This window comes from Dromiciops gliroides, chromosome 2, assembly GCF_019393635.1.
Source record: "Dromiciops gliroides isolate mDroGli1 chromosome 2, mDroGli1.pri, whole genome shotgun sequence".
In the NCBI taxonomy this organism is placed as follows: Eukaryota; Metazoa; Chordata; class Mammalia; order Microbiotheria; family Microbiotheriidae; genus Dromiciops; species Dromiciops gliroides.
In genome coordinates, this window is record NC_057862.1 from 175,554,536 (window position 1) to 175,567,548 (window position 13,013).

General features: G+C 37.4%; 1 protein-coding gene across 1 annotated transcript in view; it reads right to left on the minus strand.

The window, feature by feature from the left end:
* DHRS2 (dehydrogenase/reductase 2) overlaps window positions 1-13,013 on the minus strand; it is a 120,684-nt gene that overhangs the window by 7,137 nt on the left and 100,534 nt on the right. Inside the window, exons 2-3 of the mRNA XM_043982267.1 lie at window positions 6,518-6,674; window positions 6,108-6,285 (exon numbers count right to left, since the gene is read on the minus strand). Coding sequence (XP_043838202.1) covers window positions 6,108-6,285; window positions 6,518-6,674 — 335 coding nt within the window. The remainder of the gene's footprint in view (window positions 1-6,107; window positions 6,286-6,517; window positions 6,675-13,013) is intronic.

A 13,013-nucleotide genomic window follows, 5' to 3' on the forward strand; every position in this document is an offset into this window, starting at 1 on the left:
TTTTTTATTCTTTATAGATGTGGATAAAAGGGCTATCAATTCCCATTTAAGCCCTCAAGCTGATACTATATGTTGGATACAGGACAACCTTTATTTCATCCCATAGAAGTGAAGCAAAAAACATGAAGGACTTATGTACAGTCAACACACAAGCTCTTCCCTCTCAGACCAAGTCCATCTTCTACTCAGAGACTTTTACAATTTCCAGACTCATAGTGCCACCTTGTGGTAGATCATTCCTGGGAAGGGAGACATACCTGTGGCCAACAAAAATATGGCCCCTCAAGTTTTTCCTAGAGACCTACACAGTCTAGATTTATAACACTATCCTAAGGTTTGGTTTCCCAAACTTTGTAATTTTGCACCTGGGAGCTGCTGAAGAATCACTCCTCTTTCTATCAAGACTACACGGTCAAAAGGGCAGCTAGGTGGTGCAGTGGATAGAGCACCGTCCCTGAAGTCAGGAGGACCTGAGTTCAAATCTAGCCTCAGACACTTAACACTTACTAGCTGTGTGACCCTGGGCAAGTCACTTAACCCTCATTGCCTCGCCAAAAAAAAAAAAAAAGACTGCACGGTCTGTATAACTCAAGATGATAGTGGGTAGTAAGGTCTAGGTTTACTGCTCCATATCATAGTACAGTCTCTTGCTCCAGCCCTGGACCATCCTCTTTTTTCTAGGAGTCACATCGTCACATCGTTGAACCAAATCTCCTAGAAAAAAGAGTGACAGCAGTATTGTTCAATGAGCAATTGTGAATGACTTAACTACTCTCAGCAATGCAATGATCCAAGACAATCCCAAGGAACTAATGCACCCCTATAGAAAGAACTGATAAAAAGAACACTTGTGGATTGTATATATATAACCTGGTTGCATTCTTGTGGAGGGGGGAGGAAAGGGAGGGAGGGAGAAAAATTTGGAACTCTAAATTTTATGAAAATGAATGTTGAAAACTACCCTTACATGTAACTGGAAAATAAAATTAATGTTTGTTGCTAAAAAAATAATAATAATAAAACTAAATTCTGATTGGATCATAAAAAAACAAACAAACAAAAAACAAATATAGCTAGAATCTAAGTCCCATCATGCAATTGCAACTTAGAATGCAACTTTCAGGTCCTTCTGACCCTGAAATATTTTAAAATTAAAAAAAATTTTTTTTAATTAAAATTTAATAATATAATTTCTCTTTCTCCTCTACATCTAGTCACAGCCTTTATTCCAATCATTCATTTCTACCTTTCCTTTCAATAAATATTGGTTAGGTGGCTACTTGTTCTATAATTGATATCTCACTGTGGTATAAAGGTAACCCTAGGTTCTCCAAGGTTGTGCCAACAGGACCCAAGCTCTGGTAGACCTCACTAAGTAGAAATGGCTTAGAATTGGGCCCTTTGCCAGATTTGGGCTTGGGGTCTCCTGGGTCCAGGGCTGGTGCTTTGTCCACTGTGCCACCTAGCTAACCCATGATGACATCTTTAAAATAAAGTTAAGGAATGGAAAAAAATAAAATACTTTATTCATTAAAAAAATAAATAAAGTTAAGGAATTAGAGGAATGCACTGGAAGAAAGGGAAGGGAGAAGTAGACTGGGGAAAAGTACCTCACATAAAAGAAAAAAGAAAAAGCTTATGGAGGGGAAAGGGAGAGGGGGAAGGAGTGGGGGAATGAGTGAACCTTACTATCATCAGAATTGGCTCAAAGAAGGAATAATATATACCCCCAATTGGGAGAAGTAACCCTGAAGGAAAGTAGGAGGGGAAGAGGATAATGAGGGAAGGGTGAAAGAAGGGAGGGCAGAACAGTGGAGGGGGATGTCAGAAACAAAACACTTTTGAAGAGGAATAGGGTAAAAGAAGATAGAAAATAGAGTAAATATGACTGGAAGGGAATAAGATGGAGGGAAATAGTTATAATGATTGATTATAATAGCAAAATGTATGGTACCTACTTTTCTGGGCTATTGCGAAGAAAATTCTTTGTCAAGTTTAAGGTACTATATAAAGGTTATGATGAACAGGATGTTATCAGAAAAACCTGGAAAGACCTACATGGACTGAAGCAGTGTGAAATGTACTGTATACAAAATAACAGCAATAGTGTAAGATGATCTGCTGGGAAGCATGTGGTTATTTTCAGCAATGCAATGATCCAATATAACTCTGAAGGACTTATGAAAATTGCAATCCATCTACAGAGAAAGAACTTATGGTATCTGAAAACAGATTGAAGCATAATTTTTTTTGGATAGTTCTTTAATCTGAAGTTTTGTTTTTGTCTGTTTTCTCTCACAACCTGGCTAAAGTGGAGATGTTTTCCATGACTATTCATGTATAACTTATATTGAATTGTTTGAGTTCTTGGGGGTGGGGTGGGAAGGGATGGAGGAAGAGAAGTTGGAACACAAAGTTTTTAAAAATTGATGTCAAAATTTGTTTTTACATGTAATTTGGAAAATAAAATTCAAAACAGAAAAAAATGAAAATAATATGCAAGGTAAAAAAAATTAAAAGAAAAAATTTTAAAAAATAATTGTGCCCCATAAAGAACTGTATGTCCAAGAGCCAGCCTAGCTATATTCAGATAGTTTCTTCATCCAGTTGGCCACAGGGTAGTAAATCTTTTGGCCATAGGAACTCTCAAAGTATATCTAGCAAATCCTGGAGGGATTGTCATCTGTATTGGTAAAAGGGAGTACTCACATCAACAAATCACAGATCCATGAAGTATCTAAGTAAGCATCCATTATGATCAAGGCAGCATACATTGTATTTAAGATAATACTCCATCCTCTCATCATTCTTTTCCATGCTGCACTCCATATTTCCTTCCCATGTCCCAGCTTTATATCTGGAAACCTTGCTCCAGCAGTGGAATACTCACATTGCTCTCCCATAGGCTCTCCCTCTGATTGGATGGCTCCTTCCAGAGCTTGTATTGAAGGAGGGTACTCAGAACTGTCACGTTTCACTCCTCTCCAGGCTGCAATCTGGACTTCCTCTACCAACCCTCAAAACTGGGTACCTTCATTCCAGGCCTCAACCTCCCTGACATGCCTTCAGCTCCCCTTTGTGTGTTGTCTTCCTTAATTAGAATGTAAGCCCCTTGAGGGCAAGAACTGACTTTCTTTCAAACTTAATTTATATTCCCAGTGCTTAGCACAGTGCCCGGCACATACTGAACACTTAATAAAGGTTTGTTGACTGACTATTTGTTCTCATATACTTGGAGTCCCTTCTCTGAGACATTTACCTGTTTCCTCTATGCTTCTCCTCTAGATTACTTTTCAGTATCAACAATCACTCCTTTTAGGAAGTTAATCAATTAACAGAACCCGGAATGGAGGTAGGTGATTCAAATACCTAGCTAGGATACAGAAATGTGGCTTATGTGGGGGAAAGGGGAAAGAGAAGGAGATAGAATGTTTCCATATTACTCTAAAAAGTTATATATATATATATATATATATATATATGTGTGTGTGTGTGTGTGTGTGTGTGTGTGCATGTGTATATATATATATATATATATTTATACCACAGTCATTCTATTACTCCATCATTGAATCATCCTTTCTAAAAAATTAATTAAGGGGCAGCTAGGTGGTGCAGTGGATAGAGCACCAGCCCTGGAGTCAGGAGTACCTGAATTCAAATCCGGCCTCAGACACTTAACACTTACTAGCTGTGTGACCCTGGGCAAGTCACTTAACCCCAATTGCCTCACTAAAAAAAAAAAAAAATTAATTAAAACTAAAAGTTGTTTTTCAGGTGTTTTCAGTTGTCTCTGACTCATTGTGACCCCATTTGGGGTTTTTTTTGGCAAAGATACCAGAGTGGTTTGTCATTTCCTTCTCCAGCTCCATTTTACAGATGAGGAAACTGAGGCAAACAGGGTTAAGTGATTTGCCCAGGGTCACACAACTAGTAAGTGTCTGAGACCAGATTTCAACTCAGGAAGATGTCTTCCTGACTCCAGATCTGGCACTCTATCCATTGTGCCACATAGCTGCCCCCAAACTAAATATAATTGTAATTATATTTCATAGTGTATAACAGATGCCACATCTGCAGTTTCCCACCTCTCCACTGAGAAGAGGGAGAAATATTTTATTATCAGTTCTCTAGGACTGAGATTCAGTATTATCTTTGATATACTTTAATATTTTAATAAACATGTGATATCTTTAGGGTGAGTCCTCCCTCCAATGGGACATTTTGCAACTCAACCACACCTTCTCATCCTAAATTCTCCATTGAGCTTCATCTGGATTTTGTCATGTTTTGCTAATACTAGTGATAGCAAATTAAGCAGCAAGAAAAGATCCCTCCCACACACTACACATTTCCACATATTACCATATCATCAGTGGGGAAGGGGACCTACACTAAGAAAATATGTTACCAAGAAGACCATATTGGTGGGAATACATGTAGCCTGGGCACATATATGAAGGGGCATTCATAAAGGACCTATGTGGCCAGGGCATTCATGAAGATGGAATGCAGCCAAAGTAACTCACCACTTTGATGCTATAGAGCTACTGATATCTTCTGGTGATGTGATCATGTTGCTTTCTGCTGGAATTATATGCCTACTGCTCTCCTGATTGCTGGTAGGTGACCACTGGTCATGTTCTACATGCTGGGTAGCTCTCCTAGTCTCTTAATCATTCTCCATTATCAGATTCTATGCTTCAGCTCTTCACAGTCATCAACTGGCCTTTTTGGTTCCCAAATGATAAATGAAGTGACTAGGAAGCCTCTCCTTGACAAAGGCACACTGAAAGATTTTTAATCCATATCAGAGGCTATGAGCCATAACATACAGCTAAGGATAGTTAACCAAATACCAAATTGCAATGCCCCTAGGCAAAGGTTAAGTCTATTCTTTTCATTACCTGTATACCTGCAACATGTGAAATCTATTGTCCAGTGTGATAAAATAATGGAATTTGGCAGATGCCCAGGGGTCCCACCTGATTGATTTAGTATTGTTTGAATTGGGTGAGAATGAGAAACTAAGTACCTACTTAAGGGTGATTGGATGGGGACAACACCTGGCTGGCCCTGAGTGATGTTGTTCTCAGAGGCGGTATACTACTGATATCAGCAAGAGACCACCTTCAAGTCCAGTGAACCAATGGATTTGGATGATACCTACCAATCAGCTTGAAGCAGTGTGTAAGGACTGCCTCTGCTCTGGACCTATAAAAAGCTTCCACAGTCAGTTTGAGAGGAGTTCATGGTTGAAGCAGGCTCATGGTGAAGGACTTGAGGAAGAACCAGGCCAGGCTGGAACTCTAAGCTAGATAGGCCTTTTCTTAACTCCATGTGTTCTCTTTTTTTCTAATACCTAGTATGCTTTAATAAATGCTTAATTCCCAAAGATTGGTGCTAAAGCTTCAAATTTAAGGCAACCATACATTAGATTTTTTAGATATCACACCAGATAATTGTCTTGACTGGGTTAGAAATTCCATGTAACTTCCCTGTAATGCCTTACAAGGATTTTATGAACCCAAAACTTATCTGGGGAGTGGAGGATGGAGGTCTGACAAAGAAACTCCCACAGTAGTTATATGGAGGCTGAGACTACAATGTCCATTTTGCTCCCATGATCCTCTCTTAATTGGCATGTAAATGAAGCTAAAGAAGATTAAAAGCTAAATGAAGAAGGTAAGGTCACTGCTCTCTATACTCTCCTGTTATACTGAAGGAGCAAACTGGCTAATGGACAGAAAAAGGCAAAATTTCAAACCATAGGAGTAAAGAGGAACTAGAATTCTCAAATCCTGCTAAGGATGAGCCAATTCCTTGTTTTGGCTCTGCCACATTGAATCCCCAAATCAAATCAATAAACAATTATTAAGCATCTGGTGTCTACAACCTAGAGCTTCCCTAAGGCCTGAGCCACCAAGATCACCTCTTCTAAGGATGTGCTCTGATTGGCCCAGGATAGTGTGTCCATTCAAAGCAGATGACATGAGCCTCATGGGTGAAGATTCAGTTCTAGGTCCTCTAACTCCTGAGCTGGGTAATTAGGAAATAGTCTGTATCTTTTTTCTCTACACCATCTACCATCACCTTTTATCACTCACCATAGTCACTAGCCTATTGCGGTCCTCTGCTTTCCCTACATGGCACATCATGCCCCTCACACTCAGTCCCTCTTCCTTCAGTATTGCCACAGCCCGATCAACATTCTGCTGCTTGCGACTGCTCACCACCACATGGGCCCCATCCCGGGCCAACCGTTGTGCAATGGCAAAGCCGATGCTATAAAAGAAAAGGAGACAAAAAGACATCCTTGATGCTCTCATTCCTTATCCCTGCTGCCCTCTACCTCACCTCCCCGGTGTCCTCCTCTTTAGTGGAAGATCATAATTCCCAGTCCCTTTTTCACTCTAAGGAGCTGACCCTATGTTCTCTGATGGATCAGTTATTCTCCTCAGAGTGTAGACCCAATATCCCTGTGGTACTTTTCAATTAGGAATTTATCTTTACTCACCCGTGAGTGGACCCAGTGATCACAGCCACTTTGTCTGCCAAAATGCCTTTCTTGTATACTCCAGTGCTGCTCATCCTTACTGAGAGAGGGGCCCTGGGAGAGAACAAGGCTCTGCAGGCAAATTCCAATACCCTAAACATGTCAATCAGTGTCTGATCTTCTTTCCGGTAGACCCAGATCCAGTGGAAAGATTGAGAGAAATGGTCAACATCATTCATCACATAGGGACCTCTAACTCAGTATAGCATGGAGACTTTCTCTACACATATACACCTGCCCCATCTTGACTCTGAAATAGAAGAGGCAGCATTGGTGCTTCATTTTGTCTTGCTTTGTTTGTCTTTTTTTTGTATCACCTGAGCTTAGCACAGTGTCAGGAACATCATGGGTAGGTGCTAAATAAATGCTTTTAGACTACCTGACCAGAGCAAGGAATCTCTTATTGTCACTGAGATTTAGGGGCACTAGAATTCTGTTTTTGCTGTTAGAAGGCTTGCTGTCTGAGTTCTACCACAGTTTTGCCATCGACCTATAAGCTTCTGTGACCTGCTGTCCAGAAGTTATATTCTTTGTCAAAGTCTATAAGAAATTTCCTCACTTTGAGGAACCCAACTACTTCGTTCCTTGATAGAAGAGGCAGGGAATAAAATGAAAAATAATTAATGGAGCACCACTGACCTTCCAGCTTCAATAGTCCCTTCCACGGGGACTTGGATATCTTTAAGAGAAAAGGAATAAAATCTTAGGAAGAGACAGTTTAACTGTTTTATAGAAAGAGTTAACTGCCACAGCTGGGAGGAACTGTGAAAGACAAAGAGAGAAAGGATTAAGAGAACTTCTTTCCTGAGAGAATGAGTGGTTTAACTGTCATGGTATAAAAGTCTAAAGAGATATTTTGAGAAAACTGAACTTAACTTTTATTTGTGGAGAAGATAACCTGAAGGAAATTCTTGGGGGACTTTGCTATCTAAAAGAAGCTAAATTTTTCAACTAAAAAACTACTTGAAATAATTGACAACTTAAGCAAAGTTTCAGGATATAAAATAAATCCACATAAATCATTAGCATTTCTATACATGACCCACAAAGCTCAGCAGTAAGAGATAGAAAAAGAAATTCCATTTAAAGTAGATGTAGGCAATATAAAATACTTGGGAGTCTTACTGCCAAGACAAACCCAGGAACTCTATTAACCCAATTACAAAACACTTTTCACACAAATAAAATCAGATCTAAATAATTGGAAAAATATCAATTGCTCATGGGTAGGCTGAGCTAATATAATAAAAATGACAATTCTACCTAAATTAATTTACTTATTCAGTGCCATGCCAATCAGACTACCTAAAAATTATTTTATAGACCTAGAAAAAATAATAACAAAATTCATCTGGAAGAAAAAAAGGTCAAGAATATCAAGGGAACTAATTTTTAAAAATGCACAGGAAGGTGGGCTAGCCATACCAGATCTGAAGCTGTACTATAAAGTGGTACTATTTGGTACTGGCTAATAAATAGAGTGGTGGATCAATGAAATAGGTTAGGCACAGGAGACACAGTAGTAAATGGCTATAATAATCTGCTGTTTGAGAAACCCAAAGACTCCAGCTTCTGGGATAGAAACTCAGTATTTGATAAAAACTGCTGGGAAAACTGAAAGATGGTTTGGCAGAAACTAGGCATAGACCGACATCTTGCACCGTATACCAAAATAAGATCAAAATGGGTACATGATTTAGACAAAAAGGGTGATACCATAGGTAAATTAGGAGAGGAAGGAGTAGTTTACCTCTCATATCTATGGAAAGGAGAGCAATTTATGATGAAATAAGAGATAGAGAATATTATGAAATGCAAAATGGATAATTTTGATTACATTCAATTAAAAAGTTTTTGTACAAACAGAAGCAATGCAGCCAAAATTAGAAGGGAAGAAGAAAGCTGGGAAACATTTTTACAGCCAGTGTTTCTGATAAAGGCCTTATTTCTAAGATATATAGGAAACTAAATCAAATCAAATTTATAAGAATGCAAGTCATTCCCCAATTGAGAAATGGTCAAAGGATATGAACAGGCAGTTTTCAGGTGAAGAAATCAAAGTTATCTATTGTCATATGAAAAAATGTTCTAAATCACTATTGATTAGAGAAATGAAAATTAAAACAACTCTGAGGTACCACCTCATAACTATCAGATTGACTAATATGACAAAAATGAAAATAATAAATGTTGAAGAAGCTGTGGAAAAATTGGAACACTAATGCTTTGTTGGTGGAGTTGTGAACTGATCCAGCCATTCTGGAGAGCAATTTGGAACTATCCCCAAAGGACTATGGGACTGTGCATACCCTTTGACCCAGTAATACCACTACTAGGTCTGTATCCCAAAGAAATCATAAAAAAGGGGAAAAGATCCACATGTACAAAAATATTTATAGCAGCTCTCTTTGTGGTGGCAAAGAATTGGAAATAGAGAGAATGCCCATCAATTGTGGAATGACTGAACAAGTTGTGGTATATGAATGTAATAGAATACTATTGTGCTATAAGAAATGATGAGCAGGAAGATTTCAGAAAAACTTGGAAAGACTTAAGTGGACTGATGCTAAGTGAAGTGAGCAGAACCAGGAGAACACTGTACACAATAACAGCAACATTATATGATGATCAACTATCATAGACTTGGCTCTTCTCAGCAGTGTAATGATCTAAGACAATTCCAAAGAACTTGTGATGGAAAATGTTTTCCACATCCAGAAAAAAAGAATGGTGGATCTGAATGCAGAATGAACAATACTGTTTCTACTTTTTTGTTGTTTTTTATCCTTTTTTGAACTTTTTCCTTGTATTTTGATTCTTCTTTCACAATATGACTAATACGGAAATATATTTAATATAATTGTACATAGATTGCTTTCTATCTTGGGGAGTGGGTAGAGAAGGGAGGGAGGGAGAAAAATTAGAAACTAAAAATCTTATGAAAACAAATGTTGAAAAAAGAAAGCAAATGTTGAAAATTATCTTTACATGTAACTAGAAAATGATAAAATACTTTTATGGAAAAAAGAAGCTAAATTCATGTTGGGTAATGTATGGTCTGTGAAGAAATCAGCAACTATAGTTGGTTAGAGATGACTCTGGCTACCATCTTTCTTCTAGCTGATATATTATTGAAATATTTAGATGTCTTTTTATTGATTGATACACTGTTAATAAATTGTATAGTCAGTGATATTAATGTTTAAGCATATGAAACTAGGGAGTTTGGTGGAGGGATGGGGGAAGTGGAAGGAGAAGAGAAAATATATGGGAAAAAAAGGTTTATTTATAAACTGGGGTAGGTGCTCAGAGCTGCTTGATTAATGAATGAGAGAGCTTGTGTATTTTTATCCATTTGTGAATAAATAGAAGAACATTTCCCTTCATTGCTTTGGGACATGTGTAGAGAATTACTAAGGAAATGAACTGGGGCAGCTAGGTGGCCAATGGATAAAGCACTGGCCCTGGATTCAGGAGGACCTGAGTTCAAATTCGGCCTCAGACACTTGACACTTACTAGCTGTGTGACCTTGAGCAAGTCACTTAACCCTCATTGCCCTGCCCCCCCCCAAAAGAGGAAATGAGCCAGTAGCAGATAGAAAGGGCTGAGGATTGACATGTATATCAACTAGTATAATGTACAGGAGGCAGCTAGGTGGCACAGTAGATAGAGTGCTAGGCCCAGAGTTGGAAAGACTCATCTACGTGAATTCAAATCTGGCCTCAGACAGATTAATAGCTGTGTGACTCTGGGCAAGTCACTTAACTCCTTTTACCTCAGTTCCCTCATCTGTAAAATGAACTGTAGAAAGAAATAGCAAACTACTCCAATATCTTTGCCAAGAAAACTCCAAATGGGGTCACAAAAAGTGGGACACGACTGGAAAATGACTGAACAAACCAATAGTGTATAGCAAACTAGACGCCCTTTAATATGTTACAGGAGTGGGTTGAGGGGGTGTCGTGCCTACTCCTGTTACACTTATTTTTGCACTGGTCTGAATAAGTAATTGGACAAACATCTCTGTAACCACTTTTCATTGAAATTCTCCCTTTTTCACTAGGATAACTTCTGCCTTCCCCTGTTGGCACTTATTTCCTTCAGCTTTTCCTTTTTGTACCTTGTTTCAATTGGGTCTAGATCTATTTTCTTCTTCCCTCCAAAGAAGGTTCAATGGTAAACGTTTTTCATACTTTGGTTAGTTTTGTTGAACTTTATTTTTATTCTTTTTTGTAAAGGATGGTTCTTTGAGGGTGGGAGAAATATACATTGGGAAATGCAGGTAATATAAAAACAAAAATTATCAATAAAATGTATTTTAAAAGACTCTTAAGGACAATGAAGATTGCTGGATCTCAACAAGAGGAATTAATGCCTTGAGAAAATGAATGAATGGTGTCTTAAGGGATTGCTGAAGGGAGTTTCCACACTGGGAGGTCCTTATGTAGATCAAATCACAGATCCTTCTTTGTATTCACATATTTATATATGCAATTAAAAAGAACTACAAAATAACATACAATATTCTTATGGGATCATCAACAAATAAATGTTCAGTTAAGACATTATGGTGTTGATTTATACATGCAGCAGAAGAACTAGAATGAGAGTCTCTATTTCAAATGTACTTAACTCTATGTCTGGCACAAAGCCCAGAAATTCCTTACTGTGCTCAGCTGACTGAACACTAACCAGTACATTGAGTGCACAGGTTTTCTGTCCATCACAGAATCATGAGAAATGAATCTTGTGGACATTTAAACCTCATTCCTCAGGCACACATCCCTATAGAAGATTATAGATGCATCATCCAAAAGCCAATTTGTTATGTTTTAGAAGGGTGTAGTAGATGGGTAATGTGAAGTCTAATTTCTGCCCAGATTTCATCCAGACTATTATTTAAGTGGTGTTGGGAAATGGGAGGGAAATCACAAAAGCATAGATCTATATAGCTGGAAGGTATCTTAAAGGCCATTTCAAACAGAAATGGATCCCTGTGCAGATACTAATACTGGCTCAGAAAATGACAAATTAATATTTTCTATGTTGTATTATATTTTTATTTCTTTTTTTGTGCCTTTTCCAATTATATTTTAATTTGATTCATGCCCCACATAAGAATTTTGCAGGTCACTTGGGGTGGGGAGCTCACCCCAAATTTGATACCTCTGATCTAGTCTAACTCCCTCATTTTACAAATGGGCAAAGTGAAGTTTGGGGAAGTTAAATAACTTACCAAAAGTTACACAAGTAGTAAGAGCAGAGTCAATATTAGAATTCATATTCATTGATTCCAAATCCAACATACTTTGTATTGCATAAAAATGGAACAACATGACCCCAGTTGAATGCTCACTAAGGCAAAAGTTAATAAGAGAGGAAGCAACAACAACAATGGCAATGGTATGTCTTTTATTTTTAATATTAAACCTAAACTTAAAATGCTTAATATGATATATTTAATAGTAATCATATAATGTTAGTTACATATTAAATATTAGTATTTAATGTCATTTTCTTATACTAAACTGAATTAACCAAGGACTTATTTTCCCATTAACACATTCAAAAACTGTGTAATTCTTCTTAATGAAAACTTCTTACAACCTGCTTGTAGCTTCCTTTCCTTTAGACTTAGTGCCATTTAAAAAGAAAATGTGAACCAAGCACCAGTTCTTGCTGAACTTGTTGGAGTTCATAGTGAAAGAGCAATTGTATATTTAATGACAACTATTTTTGTTGTGGCAAAAAAAGAAAAAATGGAAACTAAAGAGATACCCATCAATTGAAGAATGACTAAGTTGTGGCATATGAATGAGTAATATTGTGTTGTCAAAAAATGAGGGAATAGATGATTTCAAAGAGTTATGGAAAGATTTGTATGAACTGATACACAGTGAAGTCAACAGAACCAGAACATTTTATACAACACTGTAAAAAAAAACAAATACCTATAAAGTTATGGTGGCAGGGAACTTCAGAAGTGGGAGATCAGGAAGGCTAGGATTGCCAGGTTATAAGAAATCTCTTCTCAATCTTTCTCTTTCTTTTACTATCTTTCACTAAACCCTTAAAAAATTCTAAACTCGTTTATCAGTGATTTTAGTCAGTTTCCCCCCAAAACTGGGGGGGACATATTAGAACCCACATTTAGAATTTTAAATTACACAGTTTGGCAACCACGAAGGGTTGTGTTTATGTATAGACATTGAAGGAATTTGTTTTACTTAACTTCATAGTTGTTACAAGAAATTTGTTTTTCTTTTCTTTTTTTAATGGGCTGGAAGTAGGAGGGAGAAAAAATAGATTTCTATTCTTTTTTATTTTTTATTTATTTCATTTTTATTCTTTTTTAAAGTAGAGATGAGGAGATGCTATAGATGTACAATGTTGCATGTACTTTCAGATGAGTTTATTATTAGTTGATTATTTTCTTTGTTACAACAGGCCTCTCTC